Source organism: Mesoplodon densirostris, chromosome 18 (genome assembly GCF_025265405.1).
Source record: "Mesoplodon densirostris isolate mMesDen1 chromosome 18, mMesDen1 primary haplotype, whole genome shotgun sequence".
NCBI lineage: Eukaryota > Metazoa > Chordata > Mammalia > Artiodactyla > Ziphiidae > Mesoplodon > Mesoplodon densirostris.
Genome location: NC_082678.1, coordinates 46,116,245 through 46,143,380, shown reverse-complemented (window position 1 = coordinate 46,143,380; position 27,136 = coordinate 46,116,245). Strand labels below are relative to the sequence as shown.

Genomic DNA, 27,136 nt, shown 5'->3' with positions numbered 1-27,136 from the left:
CTCTTTTAAGGTGTGGGTGCTTCTCACCAGTGTCCTCAGCCTTGGTTGGGTTTCCGCTGAAGTTCCTGGGGAATAGACAAGTCCTGTTAACATTCCCTTCTGCACGTGCTCTTATTTAGTCCTTACAGTGCCCTCCTCGGAAAGGGTTTTTCTCATCCCCACTTGACAGATGGGAAAACTGAGGCCCAGAGACAGCAACACAAAGAGTAGGACAGATAAACCTCTAACGCAGCTCTGCAGACTCCAAAGTCTCTGTCCTTCATGCCGCACTGACCCTTGTCACCCCCATGGGAAAGAAACAGAGGCTGGCGTACACCAGGCACTAATAAATACCTTAATGCTTATTGGCTGAGGGAGTGACTGGGACCGTCATCTCCAGCTGGTGGGGACTGAATGGGCCTGACCTTGCAGGGAGGCTGAGGCCTGGGCAGGTGGAGGCCCCATTTAAGGCCTGTCTCTGCATTGGCTGGGCCCGCAGACCACCTGCCAGTTCTGCTTCTGCCACTGTCTTGCTTGGCTCTGGGAATCAGCTCCTTGACTGTGTTTTGGGGACACAGCTGTCCCCCGCCCCATAGCCTGGCACATCTCCAGAGCTGGAGGCTCATCTAGAAATGACATTGCATCTTGGCTGACAAAGCCAGCTGGAGAATCTCTTCTCTAGGCTGGCCCTGGGACACGAGGGACTGCAGGGCAGGAAGGCTGGCAGGGCTGGGATGTGTCCATCGTCCAGTGCTGGGAAGCTGCTCCTCCCTGTGGCTCGTGTTTGGGCCTGGCAGGATCCCCAATGACCAGACCTCCAGCCTTCCAGAAGTGGTGTGGTTCCTTCTGGACCCCCTGACCAGACCCCCCTCCTCCATGGCTCTGTCTGTGCTTCTAAGGTTCTGAGATTCAGGCTCTAGCTCCCCCATCCCCCCACCCCCACACCCCTGCCCACTAACACCAGTCATAAATCTTTAACACCTCCAAACTGCCCCTCTTCTCTTGGTCCGCTCTGTCCTGTCATGGTGCACGGCTTGCCGTCTTTCTCTAGGACTGTCCCAAGAGCCCCCGTCCTGGTCTCCATGTCTTTCTGCTCCCCCACCACGATCTGTTCTCCCCACACTGCTAGAGGGACACCACAGAAACTTCCCTGCTCGAAAGCCTTGCATGGCTCCTTGGTGCCTCTGGAATTAAGTCTAACTCCTCATCCTGGCATTCAGGGCCCCTCATGAACGGCCCTGACATCCTTAGTAGCCTTATTCGATGTGGTTCTGCCATGCAGGTCCCCTCCTGATTCCCAGGATATGCCCTGTGCTCTCCACATCTGGGCTCTCCCTCTGTTCCCCCTACTCCCTTCCCTTCTCCATACGCCTGAATCATTCTGGGCCTTCGAGGGAGGCTAGAGCACCATCTCTCCATGGAGCCTTCCCTGATTGCTAGATCCAACCCTCTGTCCCCATCCTTGCTGCTCCTCAGCACTGTCTTCCTTGGGTCCTGGTTACTTATGCTCTGACCACCCCTTCCCAGCCGGGCCCAGGTTGCTTCCTATCTTTCTCAGCACTCCAGCCCGAAGCACAGTGTCAGGCACTTGGAGTGGGGTGGGGGTGATCAACTGCTTGCTGTGTGAATGGTTGAGTGACCAGCTATTTTCATTCATTCATTTATTCAACAGGTATTTATTGAGTGCCTATAAAGGTGGCATGCTAGTTTAGATGCCACAGATATAGCAGTAGATAAAACAGACTAAATTATCTCTGTTTTTAGGGAGCTCCCATTCTAGTTGGGGGAGATAGACAACAGGTAAGATATATAAGTAAAATTCACAGTATTGTGAGTTATGGGGTATTTAGGGGAACAGTGTTGCAAGCAGAGGGAACAGCAACTGTAAATGCCCTGAGGCAGGAGCGTATCTGCTGGGTTTAGGGAACAGCAAGAAGGGCACTGTGGTTAGTGTGGAATGAAAGGAGAAAGGGAAATGAGGACCGGGAGGTGGTGGGACAAGATGATGTAGGGCCACGTGGGCATTGGGTGGAGCTGGCTGAGAGCTGAGTTGAGGTTTTGTGCTGAGGCGTGGGTGGTCTGGCTTATGTTTTTTGCATCTGTTGAGATGGTCATGTAGTTTGTCCTTTATTTTATTAGTATGGTATATTACATTGATTGATATTTGTATGTTTAACCAAACTTGCATTCCTGGGATAAACCCTCCCTTGGTCATGGTGTAAAATTATATTTATATGTTGCTGAATTTGGCTCGTTAGTATTTTACTGAGGATCTTTGCATCTATATTCATAAGAAATATTGGTCTGTAGTTTTCTTGTGATGTCTTTGTTTGGTCTCATAGAATGACTTGACGAGTGTTTCTTCCTTTTGTATTTTTTTGGAAGAATTTGTGAAGGATTTGTGTTAATTCATTTTTAGCCATTTGCTAGAATTCCCTATTGAAGCCATCTGGTTCTGAGCTTTTGTTTGTGGGAAGTTTTCTGATTACTGACTCAATATTTACTTATTATTGGTCAATTAAGGCTTTTTATTTCTTTTTAAGCCAGTCTTGGTGGTTTGCATCTTTCTAGGAATTTCATTCACAGTATTCCCTTATAATCTTTTTAATTTCTGTAAGGTCGGTAATAATGTTCATTCTTTTTTTTTTTTTTTTTTTTTTTTTTTTGCGGTACGCGGGCCTCTCACTGTTGTGGCCTCTCCCGTTGCGGAGCACAGGCTCCGGACGCGCAGGCTCAGCGGCCATGGCTCACGGGCCCAGCCGCTCCATGTGGGGTCTTCCCGGACTGGGGCACGAACCCGTGTCCCCTGCATCAGCAGGCAGACTCTCAACCACTGCGCCACCAGGGAAGCCCTGTTCATTCTTTCTTTTTTTTTTTTTTTAAGAAGATGTTGGGGGTAGGAGTTTATTAATTAATTTATTTATTTTTGCTGTGTTGGGTCTTCGTTTCTGTGCGAGGGCTTTCTCTAGTTGTGGCAAGCGGGGGCCACTCCTCATCGCGGTGCGCGGGCCTCTCACCATCGCGGCCTCTCTTGTTGCGGAGCACAGGCTCCAGACGCGCAGGCTCAGTAGTTGTGGCTCACGGGCCCAGTTGCTCTGCGGCATGTGGGATCCTCCCAGACCAGGGCTCGAACCCGTGTCCCCTGCATTAGCAGGCAGACTCCCAACCACTGTGCCACCAGGGAAGCCCCATTCTTGATTTTAGTAATTTGAGTCTTCTCTCTTTTTTTTTCTTGGTCAGTGTAACTAAAAGTTGGTCAGTTTTGCAGCCAACTTTGGTTGTATTGATTTTCTCTATTGTTTTTCTATTACTGACTTATGTTTAGTGGAATCACTCTGATTTCTCTGTTGAAAATAGACTTCCCATGAGGGTGTGGGGTGCAGGAGCAGAAGCAGCAGAGGTGGTAAGAAATGGTTGGATTATAGATATATTTTGAAGGTAGATCTATCAGAAGTTCCTGATGGATTCAGTGTGGGGTGTGAGAGAGAGAAGAGTCAAAGGTGAGTTCTAGGATATTAGCCTCTGTAGCTGGAAGGAGGGAGAGGCCATTAACTGAGATAGGAAAGTAGGCGGGAACAGCGGCATTTGGGGGAAGATGAGCAAGCTTGGTTTTGTACATTCTGAGTTTGTGGTGGGAGGTTGACGTCCAAGTACAGGTGTTAGTAGAGTTGGATGCAGGAGTCTGGAGTCCATGGGTCATGACATCATCCCTAAAACTTCAGTGAGTGGGAACTGGCTGCAGTCTACCATGAAGGATTGTCATTAGGTGTGGGAGACCTATGGGGGTCAATATCAGAAAGGGTGTCCAAAGGGGGCTGAGGAATTCGCTTCTGTTCATATTAGCTTCAAAATAGGAAGAATCACTTGATTTGTTATAAAGCAGAAACTAATTAAAAAAAATGAATCACTTGAATCTCTTCCATCCACCCATCCATCCATCCATCCATCCGTCCCTCCTTTCATCCGTCCATCCATCGCTCACCTTCTCAGATTGTAGGAACCAAAGTTCTTCCTGTACTTTCTCTGCCAGTTCTGGGGAGATTGATAGGCTCCAGGGGAAATTGGTAGGGCTCCTGGGAAGGCCCACAGGAATGTGGGTATGTGTACTGCTAGTGTGTGCATGCATCTAAGTGTGAATATATGCAGGTCTGTGAATATGAGTGCAGATACGTGTGCTTTTGTGTGAATACACCTCTGTGTCTGTACAGCCATGCTCTATGTATGTTGCCTACACATGTAATTCATTCTGTATATGCGTAGTATGTATGAGTGTGTCCATGTATGCTGTTTTGCATACATGTCTGTGCATGAGTGTGCACATGCACATGTACCAGGGCAAGCAGATAATTGTGTGGGATGTGTGTGTACATGTGTGTCTGCAGCTGCCTATAGCTTTCATCCAACTGCTTCTGGGCTCTAGCTGCATCGCGTGGGAAGGAAGGGTTTTTGGAGGCATCGTGGGCATGCCTGTCCTCAGATTTCCTGAAGTAGGGCCAAGTCGTGCTGTATGTTTCATGGCAGTAAGGTTTCCTGAGCATATAAAATCTGGTCTGGGGCCTTCCGTGGGGGAGCCCGTTCCCTGGGGCCCACCTGCAGGAGCAGAGGGTTCCATCTCTTCCCTCCTTCCAGTCCCCTTGGCAGGGGAACTTGACTTCTTGGCTGTTAATTGGGCTCCAGACACACACAGCAGGTCTTGGCTCACACCGTCTTTCTTGGCCTTCTTCCCAGAGCCGCTGCCCTTCAGAGGAGAAAGGGTTTGTACTCAGAGGAGAGACTGAGCCCAAGGTAGGAGCTCCATCATCACTTGTCTGGTAGCTGGAGGATGTGGCTGAACATTGGCAATCCCCCCTTGGGTGGGCTTTGTGGTCCAGAGGAAGTAGCAGGAGTTGGGGGATGACAATGAGCATGCATTGAGGCATCTGAAAGACCTGGACATCGTTCCTGCTTCTTCACTTACTAGCTGTGTGAGCTAGGGCAAGATCTTGACTTTGCTGAGAGTCAGTTTTCTCAGCTGTAAAATGGGCATGCTCGTACCTTCCCCTTGGTTTCATTGAGGAGCTAAATGAACTTTTGGACCTGTTCTAGTTAGTATAGATACATAATGAAACTTAGTGGTTTAAAATAAGAAAAACACTTATTTTGCTCATGAATTTGCAGTTTGGGCAAGGTGGGGGGGGTGGGGCTGACATATCTCTTTTCCACTTGGGGTTAACTGTGCAGAATGGGGGTGGGGGAACTGGATCGTCAAAGGCTGAGGGCCGCCTGATGGTTGATGCTGGCTGTTGGCTGAGACCTTAGCTGGAGCTACTGGCTAGAGCAGCTGCCTGTGACCTCCCCATGTGGCCTGAGCTTCCTTACAACCTGGTGGCCGGCTTCCAAGGACTAGAGTCTTGAGAGAGCCAGGTGAAGCTGTGTTGCCTTTGATGGCCTGCCCTTGAAAGTTACACAGCATCACTTTCACTGCATTCTGTTCTTCACTTGAGCCACAACTTCTTGCTCAGATTCGAGGGGAGAGAGAACGGATTCACTCTTTTTGGTGGAGACTAGCAGTGATCTGAAAGAGCATGTGGAAATATTACAGTGATTGTTTTGGGAAAACACAGTCTGCTACATGCCCCAAGGGTTCCTCCTTCACTGAGCCCTGGGTCAGTGGCATCTAACATTATGGGGAGGAGTGTCTGGGCATGTGGCCATGAAACCCCACAGGTGTAACCCCATCCCTGCCCAGGGTGTCTCTGGTTCTGTGCCGCTCTTCCTGTTTCACAGGTGAGAAACCTGGGAGTGGGGGTCTTCACCCTCAAGCCCTGCCGGGCTTCACGGGCCGAGGGAGCAGAGGTCTCAAGGAACAGAGCTGAGGCCATGGTGAGGTGGCTGCGAGGCAGGTCCCAGCCAGGATGAGCAGAAATGTTCACTCACTTATCAAATATTTCCCAAGCACCTCCTGTGTGCCAGGCACTGTTCTAGGCTTTGAGGATGATGCAGCATTGAACAAAACAGGCAAGAATATGTATGCAGTAAAGTAAATGGTATATTAGATGGGAATGAGCTCTGTGGAAAAGAACAGAGCATGGAAAGTGGACAAGAAGAGGGACTGGGCTGTGCAAGATGGTCAGGGAGGCCTCACGGGGACGGTGATGCTTCAGCAGCAACCTGAAGCAAGTGAGAGAAGGAGCCATGTGGATACAGGGGTGGAGTAGGGGAGAGCTCTCCATGCAGAGGGAAGAGCAAGTGCAAAGGTCCTGAGGGAGAAATCATGCTGGTGTCTTCTAGGAAACGTGGTTAGAATGGGGTGAGCCAGGGTAGAGCAAAGGAGATGAGGTCAGAGGGAATGCCGGGGGGTGGGGTGGGGTGGGTGGGGCACTGATTGTGTGGATCCCTGCACATAGAATGAACTTGGCTTCCAATTTAAGTGAAATGGGAAACCACTAGAGAATTTCTAGCACAGAAGTGATGCTCTGACTGATGGTTTGTATCAGTCACCTATTGCCGAGTAACACATCACCCTAAAACGTAGTGGCTTAAGACAACGATTTATTATTTCTTATGATTCTGTGAGTTGGCTGGATGGTTTCTTGCCTGGTTTCACCTGTACTCACTCCTGTGGCCGCCTTCACCTGGAAGACTGGGTGGGGTGGGACATCCAAGCTGGCCTCACTCGTGTCTGGCCGTCAGCTGGGGCTCCTCCATTCTCCTCCATGTGGCCTCTTGTCTTCCACTGGGTGAAACCGGTTACTTACATGGTGGTCTCAGGGCCGCATTCCAAGAAAGCAAAGTGGAAGCTGCAAAGTCTCTTAAGGCCTAGGCCAGGAACAGCACAGCATCACTTCTGCCTTATTTTATTGGTTGAAGCAAGGTGTGAAACTGACCCGGTTTCACCATGGGAAGGGACTGTACAAGGGTGTGAATACCAAGAAGCATGATTAATTGGGGGCTGTTTTGTAACTACCTACCACATAGTTTACCAAGGTCTCTCTGGCTGCTGTGTTGATAGTAGAATGAAAAAGGACAAAGGCAAGAGACAGGGGAACCCATTAGGAGCCTTTCCAATATTATAGGCAAGAGATGCCTGTGGCTTGGATTGGGCTACTTATGGAGGAAGTGTGAAGAAGTGGTCAGATTCTGGGTACGTTTTGGAAGTAGAATCAACAGGATTTCCTGACGGGTTGGGTGTGGAGTGTGAGAGAAATGGATGAGTCAAGGGCATCTCCAGGGTTTTGGGCCTGAGCAACTGGAAACACGGAGTTGCCATTTACTGAGATGGAGAAGGCTGGAGGGAAGTACGGAGTTGTTGTTGGTTGTTTTTTTTTTTTTGGAAAGGGTGGGATTAGGAGTTCAATTTTAGACATGTTGAATTTGAGATGCCTTTTAGGACATTCAACTGCAGATGTTAAGAGGCAGTTGGAAATATATGAGTCTGGAGTTCAGGAGAGAGGTCTAGGCTGGTTATGTAAAGCCTTGAGACTGAATGAGATCAGCAAAGGCCTGAGCTTGGATAGAAAAGAGAAGAGGACCAAGGATCACACTCTGGGAGACTCGACACATCAAGGATATGGAAGCATCATGCTATCACAGTGAAATCAAGCGATGAGACCACCAATTCAATCCACCACACTCTATCAATGACCTTTCTATTTTTATTTGGGGGAAATTAAAAAAAAATAAAAGCAAAACCAGAAAAGCACAAAGAAGAAGATAACAATTTTCCATTTTCTCATCCCCTAGAATCAGCTACTCTTAACATCTTGGCCTGTTTGCTTCTACTTTTGTGATGTGACCATCCTTCTGTATGTGTCTCTGTATATAAACCCAGATTTATGTTTTTAGAAATACTTTTGTTAAACTGGGGTTATCTGGTAATTTTTTTTTTTTTTTTTTTTTTTTTTTGCGGTATGCGGGCCTCTCACTGTTGTGGCCTCTCCCGTTGCGGAGCACAGGCTCCGGACGCGCAGGCTCAGCGGCCATGGCTCACGGGCCCAGCCGCTCCACGGCATGTGGGATCCTCCCAGACCGGGGCACAAACCCGTATCCCCTGCATCGGCAGGCAGACTCTCAACCACCGCGCCACCAGGGAAGCCCTATCTGGTAATTTTAAAAACAGATTTATTGAGATGAAATTCAGGTATCATACAATTTAAAGTACAAAATTTAATGGTTTTTAGTATATTCACAGAGGTTTGCAATCAACACCACATCAATTTTAGAACATTTTCATCACCTCAAAAAGAAACTTTATGAGACAATAGAATAAATGCATTTCTTGGGCTTCCTATAAAAAAAAAAGAAACTTCATATTCATTATAAATCATTCACCATTTTCCCCTAACCATCCTCTATTCCAGCCCTAGGTAACTGCTAATCTGCTTTCTGCCTTTATAGATTTGCCTATTCTGGATATTTCATGTAAATAGAATCATATAGTGTTTAATTCATTTATATGAATTTACCTGAAGAAATTGAAGTGAAATCAGAGGACTTGGTTAACTTCAAATTAATTTTAAAACTTTGGACTTATTGATGAATCCTGATCAGCTTTCTTATACCTCCCCCTTCTTCTCTCCCCAGTCTCCTGGTTTTTGTTAGTTATATTATTATTTTTACTTTTTCTAGATTTATAACACTCACAGTCTCTTCTCTAAGCATAATCCTTAGATCTGGAACAGTAGTCTCAGATTTAAATAGATTCAATACTCATTCTCCATCTGTTGCATAGATGCTCCATTCCTGAGTTCTTCATTTTGGTTCAACTCCTGAGTAGATTTTGTGGTTAAATAGTTTTTAATCCATTCTGTCCCCCTTTCCAAACCAAAAAGGGCTAGAGAGGTGGTTTTCCTTTGGTTCATTTATGTTTGAGATTGCCTTCTCCTCTTTCCCTCTTTTCTTGAACAACAATTCACTGGGTATGGTATTCTTGGTTCACATTTTCTTCCTTTCATTACTTTGCAAACATTTGTTCCATTGTCTTTTCGTATGAAATATTGCTGTGAAGAATGAAGTTTAAAAAATCTTTTATATCGATTCACTTTTTCATCTGGATACCTGAAGATTACATTATTTATTCTTGAAATTCAGTGGCTTAGGTAGTGTATTAGTTATCTCTTGCTGTGTAACAAATCATCCCCAAATGTAGTCATTTAAGACAGCACACATTTATTATCTCACAGTTTCTGTGGGTCAGGAATCCAGGCATAGCTTAGTTGGGTCCTCTGCTTCATGGTCTCTTGTAGGCTCCGATCAAGGCGTTGGCCCAGGGTCTGTGGTCTCATGTGAAGTCTCAACTAGGGAGGGATCTGCTTCCAAGCTCACTCAGTGGTTGTGGGCCGCATTCAGATCCTTCTGTGATATTGGATTGAGGGCCTCAGCTCCTCATTGGCTATTGGCTGGAGTCTGCTCTCAGTTCGTTTGCTATGTTGGCTTCTTTCTTATGGCAGCTCCCTTCTTGAATATGTGTAGGCTGAGAAGACAATAGAGGAGTCTATCAAGGGGAGTCACGGTCTTTTGTAACCTAATCACGGAAGTGGTATCCCATGACTTTTGCTGTATTCTGCTCATTAGAAGCACATCCCTAGGTCCAGCCCACACCCAGGGTGAGATACAGAGGCAGGGGTCTCTGGAGCCATGTTAGAAGCTGCTTGCAACAGCTAGGATATATCTCAATGCTAACTATTCTATATCATATAAAAGTTTGTTCGTAACAGTGTTCTTATCTGCTGAATCAGTACTGAGTATCCTCCTTCCCCCTCTCATCTCTTTGAATATTTCTTATGTTTGTTTATTTGTTGAGTTTTTTTTTTTTTTACCTGTGTTGGATCATCTTCTGGGCTGGGACTAGGGTAAGGACAGCAAGGCATAAGGGTGCACAATTTAAGGAGGCACTCACTCCCAGGGGCTAACCCTACACTTGTGCAACCCAGAGACTGAGTACCTCCTTAAATTTGGTACCCTATGTGTCTCACTTGCCGTGCTCTAGTCCCAGCCCTGATCTACTTTACCTGTCTTTCATATCATTTACTTCTCTCTAAATGTTTTCTCTTTTTCTTTTTTAAAGTTTTTTTTTCATGTGGACCATTTTTTAAAGTATTTATTGAATTTATTACAATATCGCTTCTGTTTTATGTTTTTTGTTTTTTTGTTTTTGTTTTTGTTTTTTTGTTTTGGCCACAAGGCATGTGGGATCTTAGCTCCCCAACCAGGGATCGAATCGCACCCCCTGCATTGGAAGGCGAAGTCTTAACCACCGGAGCACGAGGGAGGTCCCAATGTTTTCTTCTTTGTGTTTTTTAAAAATCAGTCAATCTGTGTGATTATCTCAAGCCTTTCTCTATATTGGTGATTCTACTTTAGTTGATGTCTATTCTGTTTCTGACTGTTTTTAATTTATTAGTTCTGTAATAATGTTGTTTATTGCTTTGCTCCTCCATTTATTCCCTTAAGTCTGTAATATCCTTTTATATCTCATCCTATTGGGGGTTCATTTGATTTTTGAGCTCTTTATTGAATTACTATTCAATATAGTTTGAAACAATTATAAGGTATTTCCTCTGCTCCTTCTCCTATCATCTGTCTTCTAGGTTGGGTTCTTTTTTCTTCCTTCCTCCTTTTCTCTCTTCTTCCTTCTCCACCTTTCCCCCTTTCCATTTCCTCTGTTTCTCCCTCCCTCCCTCCCTCCCTCTTCCTTCCTCCCCCTCCCTCCCTCCCTCCCTCTTCCTCCCTCCCCCTCCCTCCCTCTTTCTTCCTTTCTTTCTCTTTCTTTCTTTCTTTCTTTCTTCCTTCCTTCCTTCCTTTCTTCTTTCTTTCCTTCCTCCTTCCCTCCATCCCTTCCTTCCTTCTTTCTTTCTTTCTTCTCTCTCTTCCCTCCCTTCCTACCTCCTTCCCTCTCTCACTTTCTCTCTCTGTTTTTTTTTTTTTTTTTGTATGTTTGCATAGTTCACATACTGAGTGCTTTCTCTAGCCTGGGTGTGGGCAACTCTGCTCTGATACTGAATTTGCTTTGATATAGTGTGGGTGACTCTTTCTTTTCTTCTACTCTCTTCCTGACTTCTCTGTGACTATTCTCTTCCCCAAAGGGGCTGCAGTTTGAGAGTTGAGTGTTAGGTTTTCTGTTGCCTGAGGGAATTGCAGGGCTCAGGTAAGGCAGGAGGGGCTTTGTTAGAACACCTGGGCTCTGCTCTCTCTTCTGGGATTTAGGTAAATGCTCTATCACAGGGTTCATTCTACTTAATTACTGGGCCTAAGGCCCAGTAAAAAACAGTAAAAAATTACTGTTTTTAGGCCTTATGTGGAGTTAGTAACTGGAGTCATTTATTCACTTTTCCACTTTTACCCATTTCTCCCCAGCAGCTTTTCCCACTGGTTCTCAGTTAAGAGTGGAAACAAAGGACCCCTGCTCAGCTTATTTCCCTCTAGATGTTGGGGTTTTGGAGGATAGCTCTGGGGAGGGAGGAGCTGAGAAGGATTATATTCTCTACTTTACTCCAGAATTATCTGGTTTTTTGCCTTGGCTGCCAATATTTAATACTTACCTCATTAGGCTTTTTTTTTCCTTTGGTTAAAAACATTTCCCCACCCCCACCCCCCGGCACTATTTTTTACTTTTGGGGGAAGGGAAGTCTATGGTGCAATTGCAACCCTCCGTTTTTACCCAGGAGCTGCCCCAGATGATCTTTAAGGCTCCTTCCAGCCCAAACTAGATCGTAACCCTGAGTTCCCTACTGGCCCAAGGAGCAATGTGGCCACCGTGACACAGAGCAGTGCCAGCTTGGCGGTCACTGAGGCCTTTGCATCCGGGAAGGGATGCTGCCCTTCTCAGCCTTGGTGATTCCTGAGCAAGGACCAGAGATGGAGACCCAGGATTTGCCGAGCCTGGTGCCCACAAGGGAGTCTTGCGTGATGGTTGGCAGGGAGCAGTTAGGATGTGTGTCCATTGTAGCTGTGGTCCGGGTTAGCTAAGGATTCCAGGGTTGGCTATGAGACCTGCTCTCACCCCTGGGTGGCCCAGACAGCTGGGCCATGCAGGTGCCCCAGCTTGGGGGATCTCTCCTACCACCTGGCCCTTGCGGGTTTTTTGGACAAGTCTATTTATTTATTTATTTAGGCTGAGCCAGGTCTTAGTTGCCTCATGCGGGATCTTTAGTTGTGGCACGCAAACTCTTAGTTGTGGCATGTGGGATCTAGTTCCTTGACCAGGGATCGAACCCAGGCCCCCTGCTTTGGGAGCGTGGAGTCTTAGCCACTGGACCACCAGGGAAGTCCCAGCCCTTTTGCTCTTGTGTCTTGGGCTGAAGTAACTGGGCCTTGCCAGAGGCTGCCTCCGAGGGGCTGAGAGAGGCCCACCTACCCTTCCTCTGAGGACCCCACTTCCCTGCCAGGATCTAGCAGGTGTCTCTTCTTGGATGGGCAGCAGAGCCTGCAGTGTCAGCTGGGTTCTCCAGGAGGACTGGAGCTCATTCCCCATCTGCCTGTCTACCAGGCTGCTGGGCCTTTGCTGGCCCATGGGAGCTGGGCGGTACCTTTGTGCCCTAAAGACAGTCCCTGCAATTACAGGTTGGCACGCCCAGGGGAAAAGCGTGCCAGCCAGCCCAGCAGCTTGCTGGTGGCCAATCTGTGCCGGGGACCTGCATCCTGACTGGCTCAACCACACTGGGTGAAGAGTTGACCTGTGCAAGGGGAGGATCGGCCTTACCTCTGCCTGAGTCTCCACAAGCCCATGGGAGACATTTGCTTTCTCCCTACCTGGGGGCACCTAGAATCCATTCTTTGCAGTTCAGAGATCAGTTACTGCCCAGTTGGAAGACTGAGATGGACCAAAGTGAAGACACTGTCCCTTCCACTCCACAGGGGCTGAGCCTCCTCTGGGGCAGGTGCTCCAGCTTCCATCCTGCTCCCTGCCCATGCCTACCTGTGCGTGTAGGTGTACGTGAGGAGGGTGTCTTTGTGTGTGACGGTATGAGTGTGTGCATGTCCGAGTGCAGGTATGCACATGAGTGCAAAAGCAAGAGCATGTTTGTGTACATGTATACGTGTGTGTGTGCCCATGTGATTGTGCACAACTTGCTGTCCACATTATAAGACCACAAGCATGCACATGTACATGCTAGGCTGTTTTCCAGCAAGTTCTGTACGAGGGTCGTCAGCCGCTGTCTGTTTGGTTGGTACTCTTGCCACACATATTTTAATACTTAGAATGTCATCCCTGTTAACTGCTTATGTATGTGTCTTTGTGGTGTGTGAGTTTTGCGTATGTGTCCCAGGTTATGGGTCTAGGTATGTGTGCATGGGTCTTGGAGCTCTTGTGTGTGTGTGTGTGTGTGTTTTGAGGATGCACGTGTCTGTGCATGCTTGTGTGGTTGTGTATTATGTGAGTGCATGTGCTTGTGTCAGTGTGTGTGAGTGTGTGTGTGTGTGTGTGTGTGTGTGTGTGTGTACGCCTCTCTGGCCGGGGGTGACTAAGGCCAGAAATATGCATCATCACCGCCCCAACTCGAGGGGGAAATCCTCTTGAGTCTGAAATGGAAAGGCCAGGGGTTGAGGGGCTCCACGCTTCTCAGGCGGTATTCCCAGGCCCTATCACCCAGGGAGACGCAGTCAGGGTGCAGGGAACCATGAACAGGCACTAAGGGGATGAGGGCAGATTTCCCATTTCCCTTTCGGAAGTCCCCTCCGGGGCTGCTGTCCGGAGGGATGGTGGGGCCTGGGAAACTGGAGAGGCGGAGGGACGGGGGAGGCCTGGACCAGGCCAGCAGCAGTGGCCGGGAGGAGGGGGCAGATCTGAGGGACATTTAGGATGCAGAATGGACAGGAATCGGTGTCTGGAGGGGTGCGAAGGCGAGCAAGGCATGTAGGAGCCCCCCGCCTCCCCCTTTCCATGTCTGGCCGCTTGGGCAGCTTGCTGGCGGCCAGTCTGTGGGTGGGTCCTGTATCCTGGCTACCTCAAGCACCCTGGGCGAGGACAGTAACGGGGGGGGACAGGAGGAGAGAGCAGGTTTGGGGACCTGGTCAGTGCAAGGGGCCTGTGGCCGTGCAGAAGAGGGCATCCAGGGGGCTGAGGGGCCCGTGTGGGAGGAGCTTTGAACGGTTGGCTGGCTACATTCTTCACCGTGACTTAACTTCAGACCAGGGCCCTTCTTGCTTGTTTTGTTTTTTAATTGCGGAACGCAAGTCTGCGTTGGTCGTGGGGGCCGCTGGCTTCTCAGACCTGATTTGCACGCAGCCTGTGGGACCAACCAAAGTTATCTTGCAGCTTTAAAAGCAAAGGCTGTTGGTGGGGGGCGCTGCTGGGGCACTGGGCCACCCTATCGTAGTAGCGTTGGGAAAACCAAGGCCCAGAGGGTGGTGACTGCCCAGGGTGGCCCCACATGGCCAGGTCACACCCCTTTGATGGGGTGTCCCTCCAGGGGGTCACACCTCTTTGATGGGGTGTCCCTCCTTGAGCCCAGGCAGCCGCCTCAGGAGACTCTGTAATTACGGGATTAGGAGGTGGCCTCTCCCCAGCTGGGCCTTCCGCTCCTCAAAGCCTCTGCGTGGAGGCGGGGATTTGGTGGCTTGGGGTGGGTTTCCAGGTGTGTCTGAGGAAACCTGGCATCCTCAGGCAGCTTGTTCAGCCTGAAAGGCCCCGTTGTGGCTGTAGCCTCCCTCCGATTGGCCCTATTTTGGGGTCAGGATCCACCCTGCTCCAGCTGGCAGAAGGAAAAGTTGTATCTCAGCATGTCCCGTGGGTGTAGGGCAGCAGTGGGGAGACCGCAGCACCCGCAGAGAGCAGGCTTTGTGTGGCTGGGCCCCGGCTATGGAGGGTAGGATGCCTTTGAGCTGGAAGTGGGAGGAGGGCAGTGGCCTGGCAGTCCTGGTGGATGTGGGAGTCGAGGGAAGGATGGGTGTGAGCTGCCCTCACGTTGGTCCCAGGAGGCCGGGTTGGCAGACCCTGTGGGGCTGGAATGCAGGTCTGCAGCCTGCCTGGGCCCCGCCTAAAGCTTGCCAGCTGGCCACTTCCTGATTCCCACCCCTGTGGGAGCCCAGCCCTGGGCCCAGAGGGAGGCCCGCCCTGCCCTCAAGCGTTCCCCAGTCTGTGGAGGGCCAAAGGCTAGTGAGACTGGGAGAAGACACCCGCTGCTCCCCCTTCCCAGTGGGTCCTGCCGTCTCTCCGCAGCCCTGAGCCACACTCCTGCCCGCCCAGCCTCATGGGTGCCTTCCTGCCTCCTCGCCTCTGCTCACTAGGGTTCTCTGCCTGGCACGGCCTTGGGGCTCTTCTAGACCCATGCTGATCTTGCCCATCCTTCGGGGCTCTGCTCAATGCCACCTCCACCTGGAAGCCCTCCCCATCCTGGGCTTTCCTCTGACTTCCCTCTTGCCAGCCTCACCCAGCACTATGGTCTCTGGGACCTCTCGGAGTCTCCCCCCGACCTCACCGACAGCTTCCTGTCCCTCACCTTGCCGCAGGGGAGAGGGGCTCACCAGAAAGTGGCTTGATGTGTGACCCTGGGCCTGAGTTCTCATTTGTGGAGTGGATGTAATGATACGTGTCTTATGAGGTGGCTGAGAGTTGGATGGGTGACAAAAGTGGACATGCCTGGCACGCAGTCAGTGTGCAGGCAGTGGCCCTTTGGTTCCGCGGTCCTGGGCGCTTGTAGGCCTTTGGGATCCAGAGCCTGGGCTGCCCCAGGCACAGCCCCGTGACTCCAGGGATGACTAATTCCACTCCAGCAATAAGCCCTTAGAAGCTCTGAGAAATGAGACTTTTCCCCTCCTTCTTGCTGCTTCATTAAACTCTTCTTGAGTGAGTGGAATGAGGGTTGTCCTAATCCTTTGGCACGAGGTAGGGGGTTCAGGGAGCTGGGAGAGACAGGCACACAGCAGCCCCCAGATGGTGAGGCGGAGGGTGGGCACACAAGGTTATCCCGGCCCCACAGGTGCCCGGGGTGGGGGTGGGCGCTGGACGGGGGCCGGAAGCCTCTTGTTTCAGGATGGATTTGCCCTGGGCCAGCTGGCGACCTCAGACAAGGCCTGGCCCTGACCCGGGCACAGTTTACTGTCTCAGCCTTGCTCACGTCCCTGTGCCGCTCTCGCGGTCTGGGAAGGGGAAGGCCTGGGAGGGGCTGTTGATAGGAGGCCTGGACTGGGCAGTCTGGCTGGCATGCAGTAGGCACCTCCTTAGTGTACATAGTCCTTAGGGGAACAAAGGGGAGGGTGGGCAAGCCCTGGACCTTTCTCCTCTGTTTATTTATTTATTTATTAAAAAAATTTTGTATTTATTATTTATTTATTTGGGATGTGCCGGGTCTTAGTTGTGGCACATGGGATCTTTAGTTGCAGCATGTGGACTTGTTAGTCGCAGCATGCGGACTCTTCGTTGCAGCACGCATGCAGGATCTCGTTCCCCGGCCAGGGATTGAACCCGGGCCCCCAGCATTGGGAGCGTGGAGTCTTACCCACTGGACCACCAGGGAAGTGCCTTGTTTCTCCACCTTTAAACGTGGCCTGGGAGTCCTGGCTGCCTCCCTGGGTGACCTCAGTGGCTAGAACCTGGGGGCCGTCCATCAGGGGGAGTGCTCTTGCCAGGCCCGGGCCCTTGCACTCCTCTCTGGGTCATGGCTGCCAGTCTGCCCAGATGGGAATGTCTACCCACTCTGGAGGCTGCTGCAACTGGGAAAACAGTTGCAAACCTCACCCACCCCAGTAAGTCTCGATGGGTCCTTCCTCTGGGCAGCCTCAGTCTCCTTCTCCACAGGGGGGAAGAAACAGCATGGGGAGGGAGGGGCTGGTGACTGAGATCCAGGGAGCCTCATCCCGACCACCCTGTGTTCACAGGTGTTCCTGGCCCTCGGGGAGCTGCTCCTGTCCTGCAACTGGGCCGTGGTTGCTGACATCCTGCTGGTAGGTGTGGGAGTCGGAACGGAGGGCTGGTCCTGGGGCCTCTTGAGCAGGGGCAGCTGGAGTCTGTCCTGCTAAGGGCTGGACTTCTGCTGTTGAGTGGCCTAGAGGTCAGGAGGGGCTTCAGAGACCATGGGGTAGGGGACCAAGGTCAGTGAACAGTCACCTTGGACCAGGGGCCTCCCTGACAGTCTCAGACATATCCTTTGACCATCACTCCCATTTTGTAGATGAGCAAATGGAGGCTCAGAGAGGGTAGGTGCCTGAACCAAGGTCACACAGCCTGCAGAGGCACTGAGCCAAGACTGGGGCCCGGGCTTTTTGACTCCAGGCCTCCCTCCCTCTTTCTTGACTGCTCTTCTCAGCAAGCAGGCTCCTTGGCCTCCACTCTGGGTGTGCAGACAGGGATGCTGGACTTCAGGGCCACTGAACCCAGGTGGGTCCAGGCCACCCCAGCTCCCATATCATGAGCTGCAAGGCAAGGGGCCGGCTCAGGCTATAATGAGGGCTGATGCTATCCTGACCCCATGACTGCTAGGTCCAGAGTCTAGCAGGACCCTCCCTGAGCCTCACACTCTCCATCCAGCCTCCCTGCCTCCTTCTAGGAGATGTGCAGGGAAATTTTTTGAACACTGAAGGGCTGTGCCCTTGTGGATTACACAGGGTCCCAGACCGAGGGACACCCCAAGAGCCCTCCTCCTGCCTCCTGGTAGTCCAGGGCTGGGTGGGCGTGAGGGAACCAGAGCAGCTTGCAGTTGACTGAGAGCCGTCCTGAAGGGGGTCTAGTGCAGGGGCACGAACCTGGATTCTGGAAACAGACCTGGGTTTCAGTCCTGCTTCTGCCACCTACTAGCTGTGTGTGACCTAGGCAAGTTACTTTGTGTCGCCGAGCCTCAGATTCCCTGTGTGGAAAATGGGGATGAAAATACCTCCTGGATTATCATGAGGGTGAAATGAGATTATCCATGTAAAGCTTTTGCCCTGTGCCTGGCACAGAGAATGCTGGCTGGGATTCTGATAGCAAGTCAGTGGTTCCTACTTTCTCATCTTCCATCTCCCAGAGAAATCCTGGCATCCTGGAATCTGAGTTTGAAAGGGCTGTGGGGAAGTGTAGTCATTTAATTAGCCAACAAAACCTGCTTGAATACTGCTGTGGATGGGAGGCTCACTCTCTGTCTAGATGCTCTGGCCCTCTTCTCAGCCCAGGCTCAGCAGATGTAGACGGCTGTCCTGTCTTTGACTCCTGGGTGGGTGTATCAGCTGCAGGGCTGGCGGGTCTTCTCTTTTCCTCCCTCCAGGCAGGAGACTTGGGCTCCATCCCAGACTCAGCCATAGACCTGCTGAACGGCCTTGGGCCTCAGTTTCCTTGTCTATAAAAAGGGGTAGTCTATAAAAAGGGGTAATCATGGGCTTCCCTGGTGGCGCAGTGGTTGAGAGTCCGCCTGCCGATGTAGGGGACACGGGTTCATGCCCCGGTCCGGGAGGATCCCACATGCCGCGGAACAGCTGGGCCTGTGAGCCATGGCCGCTGAGCCTGCGTGTCTGGAGCCTGTGCTCCGCAACGGGAGAGGCCACAACGGTGAGAGGCCCACGTACCACAAAAAAAAAAAAAAAAAAAATAGGGTGTAATCATAACCAGCCTGGTGGGGTAAGCAAGATAGCCTGAAGGAAAGCCCTCAGTATGTGGAATCGTGCTGGCAAATGTCCTTTTTTTTTTGGCCAAGCTGTGCAGCATGTGGCACCTTACTTCCCCGACCAGGGATTGAACCTGTGTCCCCTGCATTGGAAGTGTGGAACCGCTAGGGAAGTCCCAGGCAAACGTTGTCTTGAGTGGGGCTGCCCACTTGTCCTCTGAATCCTGCCCCCTGCAGCTTCCTCCACGTCCCCACCCCCAGCCTGCTCCCTGCTGCACACGGCAGCCCTGCAGATATGTGAAGACTGCGCCTGTGTGTCCCCCACCCTGCCCACCGTGTCTGTGTTTGCAAGAATGATTAACCTGGCAGAGCCAGGCTCTTTGTAGAGCTGTGTGTGGGCTGAGGGCAGGAGAGGAGGGGTGAGGGGGCCAGTCAGCCATAGTCTGAGCCATCTGGGTCTGCTGGGGAGCTGGCTGGCACTGCCCAGGGGGCCGGGCTGGACATGATCCAGCCTACTTAGTGCTCCCCACGGTCCTCCCCTGGCTTGGAGGCCTCCAGCCCCTAAAGCTTAGTGGGGCGTGTCATCCCAGGAAGGCTTCCAGCCCCCCTTCCCCTGCCTCCCCACCTTCCCAAAGCCCCTCAGTGGAGGACAGCCTTGTGACACTTTGGTGGCCGGAGCTGGACCAGTCCCTGCGGTTTTGGGAGCTCAGTCCCCTGACAGAGAGAGGGGGAAGGCTCCAGGGTGGAGTGATCTCTGGCAGTGGGGGGCTCCCAGCTGTGGGGCGGAGGGCAGACAGATGGCAGCTGGGGGCAGGGTGAGGAAGGGTGGGAGGTGACGTGACCTGGAGCGTAAGAAGCTGCGCAGGGGAGAGAGGAGAGAGAGAGTGGTAGCTGGAGTTGGCAGGTCATAGGTAGCTGGGGTTGCTTTTCTAGAGGTGAGGCAGGAGCAGGCTCCAGGGGGAGATGGGTGGAGAGAGGCCAGCAGTGGGTGGGATGGGGCTGGGGAGGAAGCAGCCTGGAGCAAGGCAGGGGCAGGAAGTGTGGTGACACTGGTGTGGCAGGAAGTGCAGGGAGGTCCCTGCTGGCTGCCCTTGCTCCTGAAGCACAGAAGGTGAGAGGGCAGCAGAGCCCAGGAGCCAGGATTCTGGAACAGTCCACCTGCTTCCACTCCCAGCCCTGCGCCTCTCTGGCTGGCCTTGGTTTGCTCAAGTGTGCAGTAGGTAGAAAGGTGGTACCTACCTACCAGTTACGCCCAGGCTCCGCAGGCAGAGTGAGCTAAGCCCGTATCACGCACGTTCCTGAGGGGTTGCTGTGGGCTCCATGGCCCCATGTCAGTCCTGCCTCAGGGACACGGCTCTCTTTGATCTGCTTATCCACAAGGAGGAGAATCCAGATTCTCTCTGGGGAAGAGACCTCAGGGGCTCTTCAGTGGTTCCCAAACTTCACTGAGCCTAAGAATCAGGTTTGGGGGAGCTTGTTACAAATTCAGCTTCCAGGCCCTCTGTCTTCAGAGTCTGATTCAGTTGGGTCTGTGCTGGGTCGAGGGATCTGCATTGCTGTCCAATGTCCTGCGTGATCCCGGTAGAGCCGTTCCTCAGAACGCACTGGAATACACTGGTCTAGTGTAGCCAGCTCCCCAGCTCGTGAACCCTCTGCGACACTCTGACTAGTGCAGTCCGTCCCCTTGTTCACCTACTCTCTGACGGGGAGCTCACTCTTTGTACGCTGGGAAGCCCCTCCCTCCTGGTGGGTCAGTTAATAAAAAGGACCTTGGCTGATTACAGCCAAGACCCACTTTAGACCCACCTCCGGCAACCTCCCCCTGGAGGCCTTGCTTCCTGGAAGGCTGGAGAGTGTGTCTCCCCAGATGAGCTCCCTGCTTCCCCAGACCTACTGATGGTGTCTCTGGCTCCCTCCCCACCCTCCTGTCTGTCTGGGCTCCGCTCCAGCTTGCCCACCGCCAGCCAACCGTGGGGAGTAGGGTAGAAGGGGGACTCGCTCCAGGTCTGTCCTCAGGCTGCTGGAAATCCGCCACCAGGCTCACCTCCCACCTCCTCAGCACATCGCCACCCCCTCCCGCTGTGGGGTCGTCACCCTCCTGTTCTCCCTCTGGCCGGTCTCCGTGCTTCCCTGCTCTGCCTGCTGCCCCGAGGTAGCTGTCTGCTCACTTGTCAGTCTCACCCTCCCAGGGGTGTCTGGGTGGGGAGGCTGAGTGGGGAACGTGAGGCAGGCTGCCAGGGAGTCTGCACCTGGTGACTGGTGCAGTAACCAGTAACTGACTTTCTGCACTCCCTTGATGCACGCCCTTGATTGGCGCTGGTTATGCCTCTGGCTATAAAGGGAACAGCTCTTCTAAGAAGGGCGAGTCAAAAACAGAGGGGTTTTTGTCTCGGAATAGAGTGAGCCTGGAGTTTGGGGAACCCAAATGCCTCTGAACTTCTAAAATTACCTGCTGGGCTCTTCAGCTGCTGGTGGGGCCCAGCCTTGGCCCCTGGCTACATGGAGACCCTGGGGACCCAGAACAGGCAGGGGGAGACCTACGTCTCCCGCCACTGGCATCAGGGGCTGGTCCAGGTCCCGCAGGTTGGAGTTCCTGGGAGGGGAGGAAGGGAGGGTCCAGCCAGCCCCTGCATGGACTTTCTTGGACACTGAGTCCATCTTCTAGGAGGCCCTGCCCTTCTGCCCAGAACCACCAGTGAGTAATCACATAATTATGGGATGAGAAGGAAGCACTTGGGGAAGGTGCAAAGCTGTGGTCAGTTCCTTCTCAGGCTTGTTGGCAGGTCCAGGTGATGGGTGGGAGGCCCGGCCTCTCTCACCACCTGGACAGAGTGGCTCAGCGCCGGTGACTCCGGGACCGGCCGGTCACCCTCAAGAGTGACTCTTGCTGCTCTGCCCTGCCCACCCACAAAGCCCTCCCTCCAGTCCCCGGGCTCTGGCCTTCACACCTTGGCTCACACCGTCCCCTGTCTGGAGTTCCCTTCCCCGATATCGCTGCCAGTGAGCGGTTTTCAGGGCTAGGGGTGAGCTTGTCCTCTTGGTTCTTCTCACTGTTTTCCAAATGTTCTATAAAAAATGCATAAATATTGCTGGAAAGTTTCCTTCTTGCTTCTAACAGCAGAATGGTCAAAGGTCAGACCCTGGAGAAGAAGGCCTGGGATCAAATCTCAGCCCTGCTATTGCCTGGCTGGGTGACCCTGGGCAAGTTACTTACCCTCTCTGTGGAGGGTTTCCTCATCTGTCACAATGTGGCTAGTAATCGTATCTCCCTCATGGGTTGGTTGAGTGGATATATAAAAAATATATATGTATATGAGATACAGAAAATGCATACAGGAAGCATTTAATAAATGTTAATAATTATTATCATGATGGGCTCAGATTATGGACAACTAGGCCTTGGGGCTAAGGCTCTGGGGTGGGAAATTTCCCTGTGGCTGCCCTGTTGGGACTGTGTGACCGTGTGGCTTCTACTTGAACCTCCTGCCTCCCTCCCCTCCCCTGCTGCAGCCCTGGGTTCTGGCAGGGCCTCTCCTGAGACCAGTCTCCAAGATGGTTCTACTTGACTTATTTAGTTGGCAAACTTTCAGCTAGTCCCCTCTGTGCCTGGTGCCTTGCTGAACCCCAGGGACCCCAAGAGAACTTAGGCAGGAGCTTTGCTGCTGCACAATGTAAGGGTAAGGGGAGGAGGACCATGAACTCTTCCAGCTGAGGGGGATGTGCCTTCAGTTAGGGGTGCACACGAGCTGGGGGAGCTCAGGGCAGGCACCTGAACTCTGGGAAGGCTTCACAGAGGTGGTGGCCCAAAGGTCAGTCCTGAAGGACGAATGGGGATGCTCCAGCTGGACCAGGGAGGGGAAGGCTTGCCAAGCAGAAGGCACAGCACGTCCAAATGCCTGGACGCTTCCTGCCCCTTAGAATCATAGGGCATTATTTCAGCCTGATGTTCTCCAGGTATCAGATGAGGAACGATAATGAAAGTAACCCTTTATGTAGGTACTATTATTATCCCCATATGGGGATGAGGAGGCCGAGGCACAGAAAGGTGAAGTGACTTGCCCCAAGTCACACGGCTAGTGAGTGGGGGGCGTGGGACTGGAACCCAGACAATCTGACTCCAGAATTCATATTCTTTTTTTTTTTTAAATAAATTTATTTATTTATTTTTGGCTGCGTTGGGTCTTAGTTGCTGCGCGCGGGCTTTCTCTAGCTGTGGCGAGCGGGGGTACTCTTTGTTGCGGTGTGTGGGCTTCTCATTGCGGTGGCTTCTCTTGTTGCGGAGCACAGGCTCTAGGCGCGCGGGCTTCAGGAGTTGTGGCCCGGGGGGTTCTAGAGCGCAGGCTCAGTCGTTGTGGCTTGCGGGCTTAGTTGCTCCGCGGCATGTGGGATCTTCCCAGACCAGGGCTGGAACCCGTGTCCCCTGCATTGGCAGGCAGATTCTTAACCACTGCGCCACCAGGGAAGCCCCAGAATTCATATTCTTTTTTTTTTTTTTTTTTTTTTTTTGCGGTATGCGGGCCTCTCACTGTTGTGGCCTCTCCCGTTGCGGAGCACAGGCTCCGGACGCGCAGGCTCAGCGGCCATGGCTCACGGGCCCAGCCGCTCCGCGGCATATGGGATCCTCCCAGACCGGGGCACGAACCCGTATCCCCTGTATCGGCAGGCGGACTCTCAACCACTGCGCCACCAGGGAGGCCCCCCAGAATTCATATTCTTAACCTCCCAAGTGGGCCTTTTCAGCAAGGCTGCCTTCGGTCTCTGCCCAGAGGGGCTTCTTGAGATGGGGGCTGAGCCCTCCACACCACTCCGCCCAGGTACCCACACGTGCAGGCGCCTAGCTGTGCACCCGCTCTTTACCCCACAGCCCACGCTACTGCCTTCTGGGCCCCTGAGCTGGGACACACCTGCCCCATCACTGTTGTCACAGCCATGCCTGGCCACCCTGATTTAACAGCGAACTCTCAAGAGGGGTGGCCTTCATCAGGGACCTGGCAGCTCCATCCCAGGGGACCAGGGAGCCTTCCTGAGCCTCCAAGCGACCCGAAGGCTCAGTGGTGGGGCTTCAGGCATTGGGGTCGTCGACCCCCTGCCATCCCACTCTCTTGGCCAGGCTGTCACCCCACCAGGCTGGTCCTTGGCAGCCGGGGGACATGAGGGGGCACCTACTCCTTGCCCTCGCTTGGGGAGCTCTCTTGGTGCTTCTGTGTTTTGCAGTCCGTGGTGGTACCCAGGTGCCGGGGGACAGCAGAGGCGCTTCAGATCACAGTGGGCCACGTCCTGGGAGATGCCGGCAGCCCCTACCTCACTGGACTTGTAAGGCTGGGTGGATGGCAGGGCTCCAGGGAGGAAGTGCACTTGAAGGCCTGGAGGCTGGCCTGGTGGGCCCGACAGACCCAGCCTGTCTCCTCTGCAGATCTCCAGCGCCCTGCTGGCTGGGCGTCCCGACTCCTACCTGCAACGCTTCCTCAGCCTTCAACAGAGCTTCCTGTGCTGCGCCTTCATTATCGCCCTGGGTGGTGGCTGCTTCCTGCTGACTGCACTGCACCTGGAGAGAGACCAGGCCCAGGCCCGGCAGCCAGGCACAGGTACCCCTGCCGCCTTGCACCCATACCAGGCTCAGGGCTGACCCTATAGGAGCAAGGATCACCACCCACCTGCTGAGCCCCTGGCTAGTTTATTTATTTGTTCATTCATTCATTCATTCACCCATAGTTATTTTTTCTTTTTTTTTTTTTTTTTTGCGGTACGCGGGCCTCTCACTGTTGCGGCCTCTCCCGTTGCGGAGCACAGGCTCCAGACGTGCAGGCCCAGCGGCCATGGCTCACGGGCCCAGCCGCTCCGCGGCATGCGGGATCCTCCCGGACCGGGGCACGAACCCATGTCCCCTGCATCGGCAGGCAGACTCTCAACCACTGCGCCACCAGGGAAGCCCCACCCATAGTTATTACGTCCCTGCTATGTGCCAGGCAAGGCTGCAGATGCTGGGGAGTGAACACCAAGTCCGAGCCCCCATGAAGCGAAACAAACAAGAAACAAACAGAAGAAGTAAAAGATAGAGTATGTTCAAGGTGATAAGTGCTATGGAGAGACATAAAGCAGGAAAGTGGGGAGAGAGGAACAGGTGGGGGCAGGTTGCAGTTTTTGAAAGGGTGGTCAGAGAGGTCCGCACTGCGCGGGGACTGAGTCATGCAGCTATCTGGGGGAAGGTGCTCCTGGCAGGGGGAAAAGCTAGTGCAAAGGCCCCGAGGTAGGAATGGACCTGATGTGTTTGAGGACTGGCAAGGAGGCCAGTGTGGCTGGAGCAGGAGCAAGGGGGCCAGTGGTTGGGGCGAGGGTGACAGTAATGGGACCAGAGCGTGGGGGCTTTGGGGGCCTTTGTAGGGACTGAGGCCTTACACAGAGTGAGATGTGAGCTGCTTTCTGGTTTCCAGTGCACAAGCCCCAAGGTGTCTGATTTACATCCTAAAAGCACCACTCTGGTGCTGCTGTGTTGAGAACAGACTGTAGGGGGTTAGTGTTGAAGCAGAGGTACCATAGGAGGCCCTGCAGCCGTCAGGGGAGAGCAGCGGGGCTGGGACCGTGGTGTTGGCATTGAAGGTGGGGAGAACGGGTCGGATCTGGAATTTATTTTGAAAACGGAAGCTAGAGGATTTCATGACAGACTGTGCCCAGGCCTCGTCCCAAAACACCTTTGCCTCCTTTGGGGCTGGCTGAGCGATTTCTTCCCACAGGGATCCCCGACAGCAAGGACGTGGACAGCGAGGCCATGGAGAGCCAATGCCTGCTTCCTAGCACAGATGCCTCCCCAGAGGACCCCTGAGGCCCCTGCCCTGCAGCGAGGAGGTCCCACCCACCCTGCTCGCACCCTTCTGGGCGGCCTCCACTGTATCAGTGCCTCTGCCCACCTTTGACTGCGGCTCCGGGACCCTGGCCAAGCTGCACCTGCCACTTCTTCGCTCCCAGCTAGAGAGCTGGCAGCGCCTGCGGCTGGGCTGGGAATTGAGCTGTCAGCACCCTCGGTGGGAGGCCTGAGCCTGTGCCTGCACCCAGCACGAGGCCACACCAGCCCGGGGCCCTCAGCCTGGCTGCCAGCGGGCCCAATTAAAGTGTGGTCAGTACAAAGCCCGTGGATATAGGCCTTTAGACCTATGTTATTTATAGCCTCAAGGTGTCTCTGCTGGGATTACAATCAGGAGACGAGGAGGTGGGCAGTCTGGGCCAAGGATGCAGGGCTGCTCAGCGTGGGCCTCTGGGCGTCCCCACCCTGGACCGCCTGCTCTGACCCAGGTTCCCCAGTCGCAGGGTCAGGAGGGCACAGGGCAGCCCTCTGCGTGCATCACCCTCTGAACTAAAGTGGGGGCTGAATCAGTAGTCTTGAAGAGAGGTTTCTGCTCCCGTGCTGCTGTGGGACTGTGGCTGCAGGAACCAAGGAGACACTCAGAGGAGTGCCCAGGGCTGCACAGACCCACGCTGGGGGCTGGCATGGCTGTGCACGAGGGCCCTGCTCTGCATCCCGGCCTCCTCCGCCACGGGGAGGGCCGGCTTGCTGGGACTCATATTTACCCCTGGGTTCGGAGCAGCTGGGCGCAGTGGGCCCCGCAGGAGATCCACAGCTTCCAGGCAGGCAGCAGTGGGGAGGCATGTTCTTTCCGCCATGAGCATAAGCAGGTCTCCCCTGCCCTGGTGCCCAGCCAGGCAACCACTGTTCACTTGCTAATCGCCACCTTCGGTGTACCAGGCTGGGCCTGCCTCCCAGCAGCTGTGACCAGCTGAGCAGTGACCCAGACTCACACTCACCTCCTGACCCTTGCTTGCTCCACCCCTGCCCCCCTGTGGTGTCCTCCCTGCCCCTTATGTTGGATGGGACAGGCTCCAGGAGCTGGACGCTCCCGCTCAGTCCTCGCCTGCCACGCTCACCCCCAAGTCTCAGCACCCCCTCAGGAGCAGCCGTCACCAGGGTGACCTCCCCCTCCACCCACGATCTGATGCTTGGCGCTCCTGAAACGGCTGGCCCTGAAGTTAGGAGAGAAAGGATTCATGAGGATGCATGGTAAGGGTTCTGCACCCAGTTACAGTGTGGGTGCGGGGGAGGGGTGCCGTTCCCACACCACCAAGCGATTCTCTGACTCCCGCTGGGGGTCCTACAATTCAACTCGACTCTGAGACTATCTACCCAGAGATAGCATCAGACTCCGCAGGGTAAGGGTGCAGTCCTACAAGACTGTCCCTGCCACCCCTGTGCCACGCTTCAGATGCCAATCACAAGTCCAGGCTGTGACCAATTGCAAATCCAAGGTTCTCACAACCCCTTCCTTGGGTTCCATTAATGTGCTAGAGAACTTAGGAAACCCATTTACTCACTATATTGCCAGTTCATTATAAAGTATAGCTCAGAAATAGCCAGATGGAAGAGATGCATAGGACAGGGTATGGGGAAAGGGCGTGGAGCTTCTATGCTGTCTCCAGGCACCACTCTCCCCAGATGTCCATGTGTTTGTTCACCAACCCGGAAGCTCTCTGGACCCAGTCCTTTTAGATGTTACGGAGGCTTCATTACTTAGGCATGATTGATTAAATCGTCACTGGCGATTGATCTCAATCTCCAGCCTCTCTCCCCTCCCCGGAGTAGTTGGCGGGGGTGGTGGAACTGAAAGTTCCAACCT

The 27,136-nt window shown here is 53.1% G+C and overlaps 1 protein-coding gene across 1 annotated transcript in view; it reads left to right on the top strand.

Annotated features, from left to right (window-relative positions):
- SPNS3 (SPNS lysolipid transporter 3, sphingosine-1-phosphate (putative)) overlaps positions 1 to 25,293 on the top strand; it is a 40,929-nt gene extending 15,636 nt beyond the window's left edge. Inside the window, exons 7-10 of the mRNA XM_060082224.1 lie at positions 16,777 to 16,842; positions 23,688 to 23,786; positions 23,887 to 24,058; positions 25,205 to 25,293. Of these exons, the coding sequence (XP_059938207.1) occupies positions 16,777 to 16,842; positions 23,688 to 23,786; positions 23,887 to 24,058; positions 25,205 to 25,293 (426 nt within the window). The remainder of the gene's footprint in view (positions 1 to 16,776; positions 16,843 to 23,687; positions 23,787 to 23,886; positions 24,059 to 25,204) is intronic.
- The last annotated feature ends 1,843 nt before the right edge of the window (positions 25,294 to 27,136 follow it).